Source organism: Neofelis nebulosa, chromosome 2, assembly GCF_028018385.1.
Source record: "Neofelis nebulosa isolate mNeoNeb1 chromosome 2, mNeoNeb1.pri, whole genome shotgun sequence".
Classification (NCBI taxonomy): Eukaryota; Metazoa; Chordata; class Mammalia; order Carnivora; family Felidae; genus Neofelis; species Neofelis nebulosa.
Window position 1 is genome coordinate 34,864,991 of NC_080783.1, and position 16,323 is coordinate 34,881,313.

The 16,323-nt window shown below is 36.1% G+C and overlaps 1 protein-coding gene across 9 annotated transcripts in view; it reads left to right on the plus strand.

Moving 5' to 3' along the window:
* The window catches only part of HYCC2 (hyccin PI4KA lipid kinase complex subunit 2), a 91,887-nt gene that overhangs the window by 53,417 nt on the left and 22,147 nt on the right, over positions 1-16,323 (plus strand). For all 9 annotated transcript variants that reach the window (XM_058709595.1, XM_058709620.1, XM_058709575.1 and 6 more), the window contains 3 exons: positions 85-165; positions 2,086-2,201; positions 12,548-12,643. In XM_058709595.1, coding sequence (XP_058565578.1) covers positions 85-165; positions 2,086-2,201; positions 12,548-12,643 — 293 coding nt within the window. The remainder of the gene's footprint in view (positions 1-84; positions 166-2,085; positions 2,202-12,547; positions 12,644-16,323) is intronic.

Genomic DNA, 16,323 nt, shown 5'->3' on the forward strand with positions numbered 1-16,323 from the left:
TTGTCAATGATATATTGGTAAATTAAGAATTTTTTTCTTATAGCCCTGTGATTATTTATCTTTGTATGTATTTTTTAACTATAGGAAATTGCTGATAAAGATGGAAACAATAAAGTTCTGTCTTTTACTATCCCTTCCTTATCCAAGCCTTCAATATACCATGAGGTAAGTAAGATTGGAAAGGTAGAATTATTTAAAATTACTCTGAGTAAGATGGGGTGCCTGGATGGCTCAGTCAGTTAAGTGTCCAACTCTTGATTTTTGCTCAGATCATGATCTCATGGTCTGTGAGATAGAGCCCCTCGTCAGGCTCTGCACTGCACAGAGCCTGCTGGGGATTCTCTCTCTCCTCTCTGCCCCTCTCCCGCTCACACTTTCTCTTTCTCTTCCTCTCAAAATAAACATGAAAAAAATTTTTATAAAAAATTATATTGAATAAGAGATCAAAGTCAATTTTTCACCAGAGATAAACACTAACACATCTTTATTGATTTACTTCTTAACAGTAGGTGCCTGTTAGTGGTGTAAAGCTATGCTGTTATCAAGAGAGGCAGAAAGTAATTAATGGAAAATTTCCTCTAGTTCTTATTTATTTCTTTTTCATTCTTATACCACTATCATTTTCACTTTTTTATTAGTCTTTTATGAATTTTTAAAAATATTCTTTAATTTTTTGAAGTCTTCCATATTCATTAGAAATCTGTGTTAGATTGATTTTTTTATGATTTTTTAGGAAACTGTCTACTTAAAAGGATATTAATACCAATTATTTCCATTTAAAGGAGTCTATAACTGATGCACTGTGTCTATTCATTAACAGCACACTTTTGAGTTTTGCTTATATTTATTTGAACAATGTGAGAACCCTGATAATCATAATAGGTAGAAGGCTGCTGTTAAGCTGAAATCCTTCTGCCTGCTTTATTTAAGGATATATTCTATGAATCAAGCTTCAGGTCTATAGTGGCCTTTGGTGTATAAAGTTATAAGGAAAGCACTTAAAGAAACTTTACCAGTAGTCCAAAAATTATTTTCCATTTTCTTATCAGTAAACAGTATCCTCTTGTTTCACAACTCCATGCTGCTATTTATTTTCTTAATTAATTCCCGTGGGACTTCATTGTGTATTGGAAATAGAATGCCTCTTATTTAGCCAAGACTTGTTTTAGCATAAAATATTTCTGAGAATATAATCTTAATTAGATTTTAATTAAGTTCTGTGTATCATGTTACAAAATAAAATAGAGGATAGTGAAACATTTATGAATGGATGCTTCTAACTTTAGGAACATCTAATCAATCGTGTCACTAGTAAAGAGACATTTGATTATAGTCTTAAATATTGTTTATAACTCTCTGTACCTTTAAGTTTTTATTTTAATTACAGTTAACATATAGTGTTATATTAGTTTCAGGTATACACTATAGTGATTTCAACAATTCCATTACTTCATCTAGTGCTCATTATGACAAGTGTACTCCTTGATCCTCATCACCTATTTAACCCATGCACCTTGTTTTCTTCATTGTAGAATGGGATTAGTGAAAGTATCTACCTACCTGAAATTAGACAAACTGCAGAATTTAAATGTACAGTGAAGTCTCAAGCCTGCTTTGTGTTCTGGAATACAAATAAATTAAAATTGATGAATCTGAAAAAAATTTTTTTTAATTTTAAAAATAAAATTGATGTTTTTATAACCTTTAGTCTTTCCAGCAACTTTTTTTTTTCTTTTGAGAGAGAGAGAGAGAGAGAGAGCGCGAGAGGGCGAGCATGAGCAGAGTCAGGCACTTAACTGACTGAGCTCCAGGCACCCCTCTGGCAACTTTTCTTATTCTGTGTTCTAAATGTAGATTCATTCCATAATCTTCCAAAAACAAAGCAGTATATTTTTAGTTTTATGCATTATATATAATTTCCAAAAAAAGCTGTAGAATGTATGCAATTGAAAAATGCAAAAGGTTTTAAATAAGAGAAATGGTCTTAAACTGCCTTCTGCTAAAACAAAGCTAAATGTCCTTATATGATACAGATTTTTACTTCATTTTAAAGACACAGTCTCATACTTTACCTTATTTTTGTAGCCCTCAACAATTGGATCCATGGCTTTGACAGAAGGGGCATTGTGTCAGCATGATCTCATCAGGGTTGTTTATAGTGATCTTCATCCTCAGAGGGAAACATTCACTGCACAAAACCGGTAATGGTCAAAACTGTAGATAGTAATAATTATTAATTTATGCTTAATAGTTAACTCTAATTACTTTGGTTCAAGTTTGGTGAGAGAAGAAGCAAAAGGTTTAAAATGTCATACTAGTGAAATACATTATAGTAGTGAAATAGCTATCCATCTAATGCATGGTACTGTGTGTAGTCATCTTGTGTAAAGCAAAATAAAAACTAAAAGTGTGGGCATAAAGTCAGCCAAACCAAGGTTTGTGTTCTAGCACTATATGTTAAAAGGTCTCCCTCTCACGCAGTCTATTTATTCTCTCTACCTTGCTTTCTTCAATGCAGAATGGGTTAATAGAGTACCTACCTTCCTGAAGTTAGGCAAACTGAATGCATAGTCCCCAAGACTTCCCTTACTTCTGACACTAACTGCAAGTTTGGGAGGGTTCCCATAACCTCTCTTAGGTTTGATAACTCACTAGAAGGACTCAGAGCTCACTGAATGAAAGCTGTTTTATTCACAGTTAAGGTTTATTACAAGAAAAGGAAACAGATGAAAATCAGCCAAAGGGAAAGATGCATAAAATAGAATCAGGAGGGTTCCAAATGCAAAGTTTCTATTGTCCTTATCCATGGAGTCAAGATGCTTCCTCCTAAAAAGAAAAAAAAAAAGGATGCATTCCTCCTCTCCCAGCATCAGTGTGTGACAGAATAGAGTCAAGTTCAATGTCCAGACTTTTCACTGGGCTCCATTATTGTAGATATGACTCATTAGATTTATTTGCTCACATGGTTGATCTCCGCCTCAAGGTTGGTTGAGGCTGTGTGACCCAAAGCCCCCCCCTAAATCACATGGTGGTTGTTGTTTCTAGTGTGGCCAGTCCCCACCTTAAACAAAAACACTCCTGTCAGGTATGACATAGGTTGCTTCCTAGCGGGGAGGCTAGACTTCTTTAGGCAAGGCCAAATTCTTTACTATACAGACTATGCCTTGGCCATCGGCCAAGTCTTTTAAACAAAAACAATCATGTTTATCTGGGCATAAATATGACAGACACATTTATAGGACAGACACATAGCAATGCGATCATTATGAATAAGCCCAACATTTGAGAAGCCAGTATAAATTAGGGATAGATTTGAAGAAACAACTGATTTATTCTGTAAAGCCACTACATACATACTCATATTTTTGTACCAGTTTGAATATTTTCTATCCTGCTCTACTCCATCTGCTGCTATTTGTACCTTATGATAAACTTGAGCAGAAATATTGATCATAGAAATTAGTTGATGATTAGCTAAGTCCAGTTTTTCCCTCAGGCCAGTCATTTTTTACATTCATCCTAAAGAGGCTTTAACTCAATTTACCAATACATCAATATTAGTATTATAACCTTACCAACCATGCCAGTGTTACACCATATCACAGAATGACAGTAAGTGTGACCTGAAAAGTAAGAGGCAGAGATACTGGCATATTACTAGAGTCTTAGTTAACTATTACTGCAGTTCATCCTCATATATTACCAAGATGTCTCCCAGAACAATGCCACTTAGATTTGCAGGCTTCTGTTTGACTTTATCAGGTTCTAAAATCAGGAGTGGTCTCACCAACATATGGTTTCACCGTTTCAAGAATCTGATGTACCAAGAGACAGTGTCGTCTCTTGCTTTTAACCTCTCATGGTGGCAGTGTAATATTGAATTTCTCTCATTGCATAATCCATTTATTAATTCCTTTATCTCAACTAAACACTCTGACCTGTCTCCATTTGTACCCAAACTTTTCTACTTTAGAAGGGATGTTAAGTTTGGCCACTGTGCTGGTCCAGATTGCTGGCAGCAATATTAGCCTAGCATGTGCCTCCCCTCAGTCCACTCCCATCCCTATAGGTAGATTTACCTAGGTACAGACCTAGTGGGCTCTTGACACTAGGTGATACATCTGTACTCAGTGTCAGCCCAGTTTTGCCAGATGAGATGATGGCACAACCCACCCCATCAGGCTCTTGGGAATTTTGAAGATACAGTTATAGTTTCTTGCTTAGAAATCCTCTGCTTCTGGCACCTGCACTTGCAGCCCTGCTCCTAGACCAATGCTTTAGGTAGAAAAAGAAAAGTTGAAGTGATGTGGGGAAGAAAGAAGTATAGTTATACCACCATGTTCTGAAGAAGTATGTAGTCTTACCAACATTATCCTACCCACTGCTTTCCACATCCTTAACCTCATATTAACATACATGATTGTTATGAGGAATAAGTGAGCTGATGCTTGGCATAGTGCCTGGCATGCTTACCACATGTGCCTGGCACATAGTGAATGTTAGTCATACTGTCATTTGTTGTATAATATTTTATGTTTCTAGTAAAACAGTACTCTTGTTGGTTATAACATTTGAGTTATGGAAGGAATGTAAAATTAGACAAATTTCCACAGTCATTTACCTCTGATTGGTGCTTCAGTCTGGAATTCTGGTTCTTCCTTTGGGTCTTTCCAATATTACATATATGATAGAAAATGCGTTGGCTTTCCTTGCATCCTAACACATTGTTTTGGAATTCAGCTTTAGTGATCATCCTTTATTAGCCAGCAGAGTGCTGTATAACACTTGGGGAAGGCTTTATCCCAACTTAAAGTAACAGCTTAATTTTTTTTTTCTAGTTATATTGGTTTACTTAAATAATTTCACAATATTAAATTTACATTAAAAGAGTGGTTCATAGTGTAGTCTGCAGATTGATTTGCATTAAAATCATCTGGTTACCTGGTTCCTTTTTTGTTTTCTAACTCTAATTTTTAAAAGTATAACATTATATACTTGTGGTAAATTTTAAATAGAAGAGAATATAAATAGATGAGAATAAATGGGAATACAAAGAGAATAGTATGTGTCCTCTTCCCTCTTACCTCCATTTCTACCCTCAGTAGTTAAAATGTTAGTCATTTTGTTGTGTGTCCTTTCAGAATATTTTAATGCATGCAAAAGCATATATTCAACTTTAAACACATGCAGGCCCATACACACTGGGCTCCATTATACATATTGTTCTGCAACTTTTTTCCATAAGAATAAATCTTAGGGGTGCCTGGGTAGCTAAGTCGGTTAAGTGTTCAACTCTTGATCTCAGCTCAGGTCTTGATCTCAGGGTCGTGAGTTCAAGCCCTGAATTGGGCTCCGTGCTGTGCATGGAGCCTACTTTAAAAAAAGGTGGGGGGCAGGGGGGAATAAATCTTAGACTTTTTTTTTTTTTTAATTTTTTTTTAATGTTTATTTATTTTTGAGAGACAGAGAGACAGAGTGTGAGTGGGGCACGGGCAGAGAGAGAGGGAGACACAGATTCCGAAGCAGGCTCCAAGCTCCGAGCTGTCAGCACAGAGCCAGACGCGGGGCTCGAACTCATGGACCACAAGACCATGACCTGAGTCGAAGTCGTACGTTTAACCGACTGAGACACCCAGGCGCCCCAATCTTAGACTTCTATAATAGCATATAGAGATCTCCATATTCTTTTTTAATGACTACTTAGTATTTCATTATATATATATGTATATACATTCATATATATATATACACACACATATATATATATACACATACATATATACATACACACACACACACACACACACACACACACGTACATACCCTGTCAGTTTTTTAGCCAGTCTTACATTGACTAAAATTTAGGTTGTTTTACTTTTTTGCTACTGTAAACAATATTGCAGGGAACCTAGTTTTGTTTTGTTTTTGTGTGTATATATATATATATTTGGTGCATAGGAGCACCAAAGTTATCTGTAAGATAAATTCCTAGTGGTGAAATTGCTAAGCTAAAGATTGTCTCCTTTTTCACTTTGAGTAGGTATTTCCAAATTACCCTCCCCCTGAACAACTACACCAGCAATATCCTACCAGTAGTTTGAGAAGGCCTATTTCCTCATACTGACCCCCAATAGTGGGCATTTAAAAAATTTTTAATCTTTGCCAATTGATCATTAAAAATTGATGTTACATTGTTTTATTTGTCATTCCCTTAATTATGACTGGGCGTAAACACTTTTAATATATTCATCAATTATTTTTCCTGACTTATGAAATGCCTATTCATGTCCTGTCTCCATTTTTCATATTGAACTGGATATTTTTTCCCCTAGTGATTTGAAAGAGTTTTTTAAATATTGAGAAAACTGCACTGTTTTACACCTTGCACATTTTCAGTTAATTATTAATTTTTACATTATTTTTAATTGAGGTATACTTCATATACATTAAATTCATCCCCTTTAAAGTGTACAATTCATTGATTTTTAGTATATTTACAAGATTGTGCAACTGCTAACACTGTTTAATTCTAGGACATTTTGGGGCACCTGGGTGGCTCAGTCTGTTGGGCATCCGACTTCGGCTTAGGTCATTATCTCACAGTTTGTGAGTTCGAGCCCCACGTCAGGCTCTGTGCTGATACTTCAGAGCCTGGAGCCTGCTTTGGATTCTGTGTCTCCCTCTCTCTCTGCCCCTCCCCTGCTCATGCTTTGTCTCTCTCTCAAAAATAAATAATAAAATATTTAAAAAGAAATAAATTAATAATTCCAGGACATTTTTATCACACCAAAAAGAAATTCCTCTTTCCTTCCCTCCAGTCCCTGGCCACCACAAAACTTACTTTTCTATCTGTAGATTTCTGTCTATTCTAGACATTTAGTGTAAATGGAATTATGCAATATGTGGCCTTTTGTGTCTGACTTTGTAGCATGTTTTTAAGATTCATTTATGTGGTATTGTGTATTTAGTACTACCTTCCTTTGTGTAACTGCATAATTTTCCATCATTTAGATATACATTTTATTTATCCATTCATCAGTTGATGGGCATTTGGGTTATTTCCACTTTGGGGCTATTTCTGAATAATACTGCTATGAACATTTGTTTATAAGTTTTTATATGAACATACATTTTCATTTCTTTTGGGTATATACCTAAGAGCAGATGGTTAGGTCATATGATAATTTAATGCTTAACTTTTTAAGAAACTCTCATGATGTTTTCTAGAGTAAGTGTACCATTTTACATTCCCACAAGCAAGCATCCATCTCTTGAAGTGTAGCCATTGAAGTGGTTATGAAATCTGTTATCTCACTTGTGCTACTGTTTCTTTGTTTTTTGCTGTAGTTTTAGTTTTTTGTTATTTAGTTTTTGTACAGTCTACTATATCAAGAATACTCACATATACACATGCAGATACGTATTTTTTTCATATTTAAACATGCATTCACTCTATACAGTTTATGAAGAAAAACTACAGTCTCCAGCTCCTCCCTACCCCCTCTTCCACTTCTCCTTTCCAAGGTATTATAACAACTTTTAACCAGTGGTTCTCAACCAGAGCATTTCTGCCTCCCAGCAAACATACGGTAATACCTGGATATTTGTTTGATTGTCACAGCTAGGTAGGAGGGAGGGCTGCTGTAGGCATCTGATGTGTAGATGTTGCTGCTCAACTATCCTGTGATGCTTGGGCCAGCCTCCCACAACAAACGCTTATCTAGCCCAAAATGCCAGTGGTGCAAAGCTTGAGAAATCTTGCTTTTAACTGACTTTCTTAATATTTACTCTTTAAGTAACTTGCTGCTTCTTAACTTTTGAGTTTGGGATATTATCTAACAACTATCTCTATGAAAGATAAAGATTTAGCTCATTTTCTCTCTCTTCCTCCTGTCCTCTTGATATAGTTCTGTTTAACTGTGGGGAACTCATTTTTCAAATTTATTATTATCAGTGACCACGGTTCATTTTAAGCTTCCTTGCTTTGTATGACTGAGGTTTGTAATTAATTACTTTTCCTTTCCTGTGTACCTTTTTGTTTTACTTGGAGTTCATAATTGTCCTTTTTTTCTTTATTATCTGCTTTATAATTCAGCTCCTATAAATTCTCTATCAGTTGTCTAAATCTCCTTTTAAATTTTCATTCATATCAATTATTCTCCCAATTTCATTTTCCTACGAAAGGGGTTCCTAGAGCCTTTCACTTACTTTAATCTGGGCTGTGTTGCCCTCTCTGCCTGGTATACATTTATTATCTTGGGATCTCCCTTCACTCTTTTTTTTTTTTTTTTTTTTTTAATTTTAGTTAACATACAGTGCAATATTGATTTCTGGAGTAGAATTCAGTGATTCATCACTTACATATAACACTGCTCATCACAAGTTCCCTTTTTAATACCCATCACCCATCTAGCCCATCTCCCACCCACCTCCCTCCATCAACCCTCAGTTTGTTCTTTGTCACCAAGAATCTCTTGTGGGGGCGTCTGGGTGGCTCAGTTGGTTGAGCATCCGACTTCGGCTCAGGTCATGATCTCACAGCTCATGAGTTTGAGCCCCGCGTCGGGTTCTGTGCTGACAGCTCGGAGCCTGGAGCCTGCTTCAGATTCTGTGTCTCCCTCTCTCTCTGCCCCTAACCCACTTGTATCCTGTCTCTGTCTCTCTCAAAAATAAATATTAAAAAAAAAAAAAGAGTCTCTTGTGGTTTGTTTTCCTCTCTTCTCTCTCCCCCTCCCCTTCCCATGTGTTTATCTGTTTTATTTCTTAGATTCCGTATAGGAGTGAAATCATATGGTATTTTTCTTTCTCTGATTTACTTATTTTGCTTAGCTCCATCCACATGGTTGCAAATGGCAAAATTCCATTCTTTTTGATGGCTGAGTTAATATGCAATTATATATATGTATACCACATCTTCTTAGCCATTCATTAGTCAGTGGACATTTAGGCTTTCTCCATAGTTGGACTATTGTTGATAATGTTGCTATAAACATGAGGGTGCATGTACCCCTTTGAATCTGCATTTTTGTATCGTTTGGGTAAATACCTAATAGTGCAATTGCTGGATCACAGGGTAGTTCTGTTTTTAGTTTTTTGAGGAACCCTTATACTGTTCTCCAGAGTGGCTGCGCAAGTTTGCATTCCCACCAACAGTGCAAGAGGGTTCCCTTACTCTGCATCCTCACCAACACCTGTTGTTTCTTGTGTTGTTAATTTTAGCCCTTCTGACAGGTGTGAGGTGATACCTTGTTGTGATTTTGATTTCTATTTCCCTTGATGATGAGTGATATTGAGCATCTTTTCACGTATCTGTTAGCCATCTGGATGGATGTCTTTGGAAAAGTGTCTATTCATAAAATCTGTCTATTCATTTCTTCAGTGGATTATTTGTTTTTTGGGTGTTGAATTTGATAAGTTCTTTATAGATTTTACATACTAACCCTTTATCAGATATGTCATTTGAAAGTATCTTTTCCATTGCGAAGGTTGCCTTTTAGTTTTATTGATTGTTTCCTCTGCTGGGCAGAAACTTTTTATCTTGGTGAATTCTCAATAGTGTATGTTTGCTTTTGTTTCCGTTGCCTTTGGCGACGTATCTAGTAAGAAGTTGCTGTGGCCGAGGTCAAAGAGGTTGCTGCCTGTGTTCTCCTTTAGGATTTTGATGGTTTCCTATGCACATTTAGGTCTTTCATCCATTTTGAGTTTATTTTTGTGTATGATGTAAGAAAGTGGTTCAGGTTCATTCTTTTGCATGTTTGTCCAGTTTTCCCAACACCATTTGTTGGAAGAGACTGTCTTTTTTCCTCCCTTCACCCTAATTCTGGGAATTCCCTTTGTCTTTTTCCTTTGTGGATCTGTTTACTGTACCTATATCCTCATTCTTTTTTCCTAGTATTCTGAAATTCCACTATGATATTTCTTGGTGTAGGTTTATTCCCTCCATTGTGCTGAGCACTGGGTGGACCTTTTTGATTTGGAAACTCATGTCCTTTATTTAGACTGGAAAATTTTCTTGAATTATTTTTGTTAATTAGTTTGGCTTCTCCATTTTTTCTGGCCTTTTATTGTTTTTCTTTTATTTATTTAGTCTTTTACTTTCTTTTTTTTTTTTTTTTTTTTTTAAATTTTTCAACATTTTTAATTTATTTTTGGGACAGAGAGAGACAGAGCATGAACGGGGGAGGGGCAGAGAGAGAGGGAGACACAGAATCAGAAACAGGCTCCAGGCTCCGAGCCATCAGCCCAGAGCCTGACGCGGGGCTCGAACTCACGGACCGCGAGATCGTGACCTGGCTGAAGTCGGACGCCTAACCGACTGCGCCACCCAGGCGCCCCTGGTCTTTTACTTTCTAATGGTGGTTTTATTATTTGGATGTTGGAACTATTGGAATGGTCCTCTTTTCCCTGCCATCTGCCATATCTTTTTCCTTTAGCTTTACTTTGTGTGATATTTCCTCAACTTCATCCACCAGTCTTTTTCTTGAGTTCTTAATTTCTGCAGTTAGTTTTCTAAGTAGTCTTTTTAAAGAGATCCTTAATTTTTCCTAGAAACAACATCTTCTCTTAATTTGGGGGAATATTAATGATAATGTATTTATTCAAAGTTTTTTTTTTTCTCCTTGTATATTCTATGTTTCCTCCAAATTACGTCCCTATCCTTTTTGTATTTCTTTATTTTGATTTCATTTCATGTTAGTGGAGTTCTTCAGATGTCTGGTAATCCTCCCCACTCCTTATACTATGTAAGACTAAGGAAAGGAAATAAAAAATGAGCAGCTCTGACTTTGTGAATAGGGCTAGTTGACTGCGAACTTCACTGAGCCATTTAGTTGGATAACTTCCCAAGTCTATATACCTCTATGTCTTTCCTCTTAGAATGGTCTAATTCCCTAGAGAAACTCTTTCAGTCTCTTCACTAGAGGGCTGGTTGCTAGCATTCTAGTGACCAAGGAGGGAAGGAAGAACTTGAGGTTTCAGTATCCAGTATGAAATATTTTATTTTCCTTTTTTCAGTATGGTATCTGCCCCACTCCAATGCCCACTCCAAACCACAACTATTAATTGCTTGGTGGTTCCCAGGTAGAAATTTCTTTTTCTTTCTTTCTTTCTTTCTTTCTTTCTTTCTTTCTTTCTTTCTTTCTTTCTTTCTTTCTTTCTTTCTTTCTTTCTTTCCTTCCTTCTCTTCTTTTTTTCTTTTCTTTTTTTTTTTTTTAAGTTTATTTATTTATTTTGAGAGAGAGAGGGAGAAAGAGAATCCCAAGCAGGCTCTGCACTGTCAGCATAGAGCCCGATGCAGGGCTCAATCCCACCCGTGAGGTCATGACTTGAGCTGAAATCAAGAGTGAGATGCTTAACCCACTGAACCACCCATGTGGCGCCCACATAGAATTTTCTTTAATCCTTTAAAAAAGTAAGTCTTCAATAAACCTAACAGTATTGAGATGGAGAAGGAATCTGAAGATAAGACTGCTTCCAAGTCAGACTTTCAACTCAGTTTTTAACTTTTTCTTTTGAAATAATTTCAGACTTTTTTTTTTTTTTTTTACAGAAAATGTCTCAAAAATAGTACTAAGAGTTTCTATATACTCTTTACCACCTATAAGAAGCTTTTTAGAAGTACAACTTTCTTGGATCATGCCCTCATAGATTCTAATTGGGTCAGTCTGGGTTGAGGCACCAGAATATATCATTCCAGAATGTCCTTAAATAACAGTAGTGTGCATCCAGATTAAGGAGCCACTTTCTTAGAGACTTTAAAAATTAAGAAATATTTATTCATTCAATAAAATTTTTTATAAATTTAAAATAAACGTTTTTGAGCAATTATAACATATTAGACAATGTTGGATGCTAGACCTAGGAATGATAAACTAAATGAGTAAACTAAAGTTGCTTATTAGTAAATAGGTACTACGTAGGTAAACACCAGCAATTAAGATTCACTGTGCTGTATTAGAGCTACAAAACAAAGGGAACTGTTTCCTTTAGCTGGGAGAATTAAGAATGGCTTTATATCTAAGGTAAAAATATGAACCAACATTTGAAACTTAAGCAGTAATTACCCAAGTGAAAAAGTAAGTTCTAGTAAGAAAGAGCAGCCTCTATAAAAGCAAGGAGTTACAAAAAGTTATGATGTATTCATGGAGTGGTAAGAACATTGATGTAGTGTGGTATATGAGGTAAGCAGTGGAGGGAAGTAAGATTGGAGAGAGAGGTTTTGAGGGTGGATTTTAAAGGCCTTTTATGTCATGATTGGTTTGGATTTTATCATGCAGTCAATAGGAACAGTGGGTTAATGTAATAGGGGAGTCATCTGTTTAAGCATGATGGCTTATTTTTGGAGGAGGAAAATATAGATGGTAGCAATTAATAAGGAAGATGAAAACAGGGAAATCATTGAGGAGGATATCACAGCAATCTGATTGAAAAATCATGACGGTCAATATTAACACATTCTTGTTATATACACCCACCAAAGAAATGACTTACTGTAGTCTCTGGTAGAAATAATTGTTTGTAATCCTTTTCCTTTGTTTATTTTTTCTAGGTTTGAAGTCCTGAGTTTTCTCATGTTGTGTTATAATTCTGCTATTGTGTATATGCCTGCTTCATCTTACCAGTCTCTTTGTCGGATGGGCTCCAGGTGAGAAGAATAATTATCATTAGCCTTCACATTCATTTATTTGACAAATATTTATTGAGCGCATTTTCTGTAATAGGTGCTGTTCTAATTTTTGGTAATATAGCAGTAAACAAAACTCAAGGAGCTTACATTCCTGTAGGAATTCTTATCATCCCTCACGTATCATGACTTCTTAAAAGTATTTTAGCATTAAAGAAGTAGTTTCTAGCTGAACATCAAGTCAAGCCAAGATGTCTTAAATTTAGTTTGGCTTAGTAATACACCTAATCACTGCCTGGATGCCCAGTTTTATAAATCCCTTTGAGAGCTTTGAATAAATAGTCCTATATGTGGAGAAAGTCTGAAGGAATGTGAAGTTTTTCATTTATATATTTCACAATAACTGTGCTTTGAATAAAATTAGCAATAGCATTAATCATTTATATGTCTCATTTGTATTTGTGTGTTCCAGTCTTCACTAATTCAGAATTTCTAATAATTTGAGTTCAGCTGAGCTGAAATTTAAATGTCCAGTATAGAAAAAAAATTTTAATATAAGTTAGTTTGGAGTCAGAGTACCTTTTGAGTCACAGAATTTCAGTTATAAAAAGAACCCTGAGTTCATTCTATCCAACTGATTTTTTAAATTTTTAAAAAACGTTTATTTATTTTTGAGAGAACGTGAATAGGGGAGGGGCAGAGAATAGGGTAGGGCAGAGAATAGGGGAGGGAGACGCAGAATCCAAGGTAGCCTCCAGGCTCTGAGCTGTCAGCACAGAGCCTCATGTGGGGCCTGAACCCACAAACCGTGAGATCATGACCTGAGCTGAAGTCAGACACTCAGCCAACTGAGCCACCCAGGTATGTCTCTGTCCAACTGATTTTTACTTGAGGAAACTGAGTCCCCTGAAAAAGGTTAAATGCTGTACAGTAAAACCTTGGTTTGGGAGCATAATTCATTCCAGAAACATGCTTATAATCCAAAGCACTTGCATATCAAAGCAAATTTCCCCATGAGAAATAATGAAAACTCAGATGATTCATTCCACAACCCAAAAATATTCAGATAAAAGTGATTACAGTACTGTAATATAATACAAAATAATAAAGAAAATACAAAATATAAAGAAAAGTAAATTAACCTGCACTTACCTTTGAAAACTTTTGTGGCTGGTGTGAGTGAGACGAGAGAGGAGAGGATGACTTTCACTATCACTAATGGAATCGCTGCTGTCTATTGACTCAGTGGAATCTTTTTCTGCATGGGCCCATTGTATACATGTTGTGTTGTATACATGTTGACTATAGTACAGTATTAATAAACTCTTGTCATATACTGTATTTAATGTAACTGGCAATAGGGCAGCAGAGGAGAGGGTCTATATCTGTAGACGGCCTGACCTAGAAGGAAGCAAAGCATTCGTAAGCTTACTCTTGTGTGGAAAAGCAAAGGACTGTCCACAGGTGTTTTGAAGTGACAAAAAACACACTAGTGCCAGTTGTGGGCACCTTCCAGCGTTTTGAAAAATCACTAATTTCTGCCAAACACTGCAGCCTGAGACCAAGCATCTGAGCATCAAGACAGTCACCTGCCCACGATTCCACAGCAAGAGAGAGAGAAGAACCCTTGGCTCAGTTGTGATCATGTGACGTCTGGTATCACATACTACTCGTATTGCAAGACATCACTCATTTATCAAGTTAAGATTTTATTAGAAATGTTTGCTTGTCTTGTGGAACACTTGCAGAACATGTTACTCGCAATCCAAGGTTTTACTCTATTAGTTTTCTATTGCCTCGTAACAAATTGCCATGTACTATGAACGTAACAGCTAAAATAGCACCCATTTATTATTTCACAGTTTCTGTAAGTCAGGAGTCTAGGCATGCATTAGCTGGGTCCTCTGCTTAGGGTCTTAGCTGTGTTTAATATGTCAGTGGAAGTTACAGTTTTATCTGAGGCTCAACTGAGGTATTGTACACTTTTATTGGCAGAATTCTGTTCTTATAGTAGGACTGAGGGCTTCAGCTTCTTGTTGGCTGACTGCTAAAGGCCAGCCTAGTTCTTTGCCACGTAGTCTTCTCTACATAGGCAGCCTACAAAACGGTAGCTTGCTTCTTCAAAGCAGAGAGAGACTCCAGCGAGACCTGCACTGCAGCCTTGTTATATAAAATAATCACATACATGTAGTCACAGAAATCCCATCACCTTTGCCATATCCTATTGGTTGGAAGCAAATCACAGATCCCACCCACACTCAATAGTAGGTGATATATAGGGTGTGAATACCAGGAAGGGAGGGATCATACAAGGATTCATGGCCCTACAAGAGACTGTCCACTCCCAAATGTTTTGCTCAAGTTCATACTGTTGTGTTAGTGGGAAGAGAGTGTGGTCCTATTTACAACAAAATTGTTTTGCTAATTGGGGAAAAGTCAATCTAATTAGCTACAAGTTTGATTTTATAGATTCTCTTAAAATAGCTGTATTATTTTCACTTGCCTGTAATATGATTAATGACTAACAAAATTCTTGTCTCTAACCTAGATACTGTTATCAAGAGAGTATACTGTTTAAGTACTTATTGCCTATCTACAGATAAATTTATTTATAGGGGTGCCTACGTGGCTCAGTTGGTTAAGCATCTGACTTTGGCTCTGGTCATGATTTTGTGGTTTGTGGGCTGGAGCCCCACGTCGGGCTCTGTGCTGACAGCTCAGAGCCTGGAGCCTGCTTTGGATCCTGTGTCTCCCTCTCTGTCTTCCTCTCCCCCACTCATGCTCTGTCTCTCTGTCTCTCTCTCTCAAAAATAAATAAACATTAAAAAAACATTTTTTAAAATATTTATAAGCGACTGTCATTGATTCATGAAAACAATTCTGCCAAATCTGTAATTTTTGTGGCACTTTATTAACAGAGTTTCTTAAGAGCAAAAATGATGGCAGAATTTAGTGGTCCTCACACTTTTGTTCATATATCCCCTAAAAAATTTTGACACCCTATGTAGCTGTCACACGTCTTAAGTTAACATTAAAATTTTTCATTTTATCTTAAATAGTTGCAAATGGTATGATTTCTGGCATATACATATTCACAAAATAAACCAAATAATTGTTAGGTCAGTATTTTAAATGTTTATAATGTAAATACCCACCATAATCCATTTGAGGAATAGATGAACAAGCTTTTAATAATCTAATATTATTTCTTTTCCTCCTTGAAATTGATCTTCCCTACTACTTTGCCCACATAATTTTATACTAATATAATGCCATACTATGTTTACAAGTCTTTTTGTTTTTAATTTAACCATTGTAGGTTTTGTTTTGTACTTTTTTTTTTTAAGCAGGCTCCACACCCAGCATGGGATTTGAACTCAGAACACTTAAGGTCAAGAGTCACATGCTCCACCAGCTGAGCCAGCCAGGCATCCCTATGCTTACAAGTCTTTAATTGATCTCTTAATTGTATATCTCTGCTACAAAAATATATGTGTAAATTGAGATTTAAAAAAAATTTCCCGAGACTGTAATGCACTAAATACTGAAAAATTTCTTCTGGACTCACCATTACAATTATTCTAACAAACTAATTGATTAAAATAATACAAGTACATTACAACTTTGATAATTATTCAGCATAACTTTTCTGGAAGCATTTCTTAATGAGATGAAGACAGAAGCTTATTTATGGCACTTTA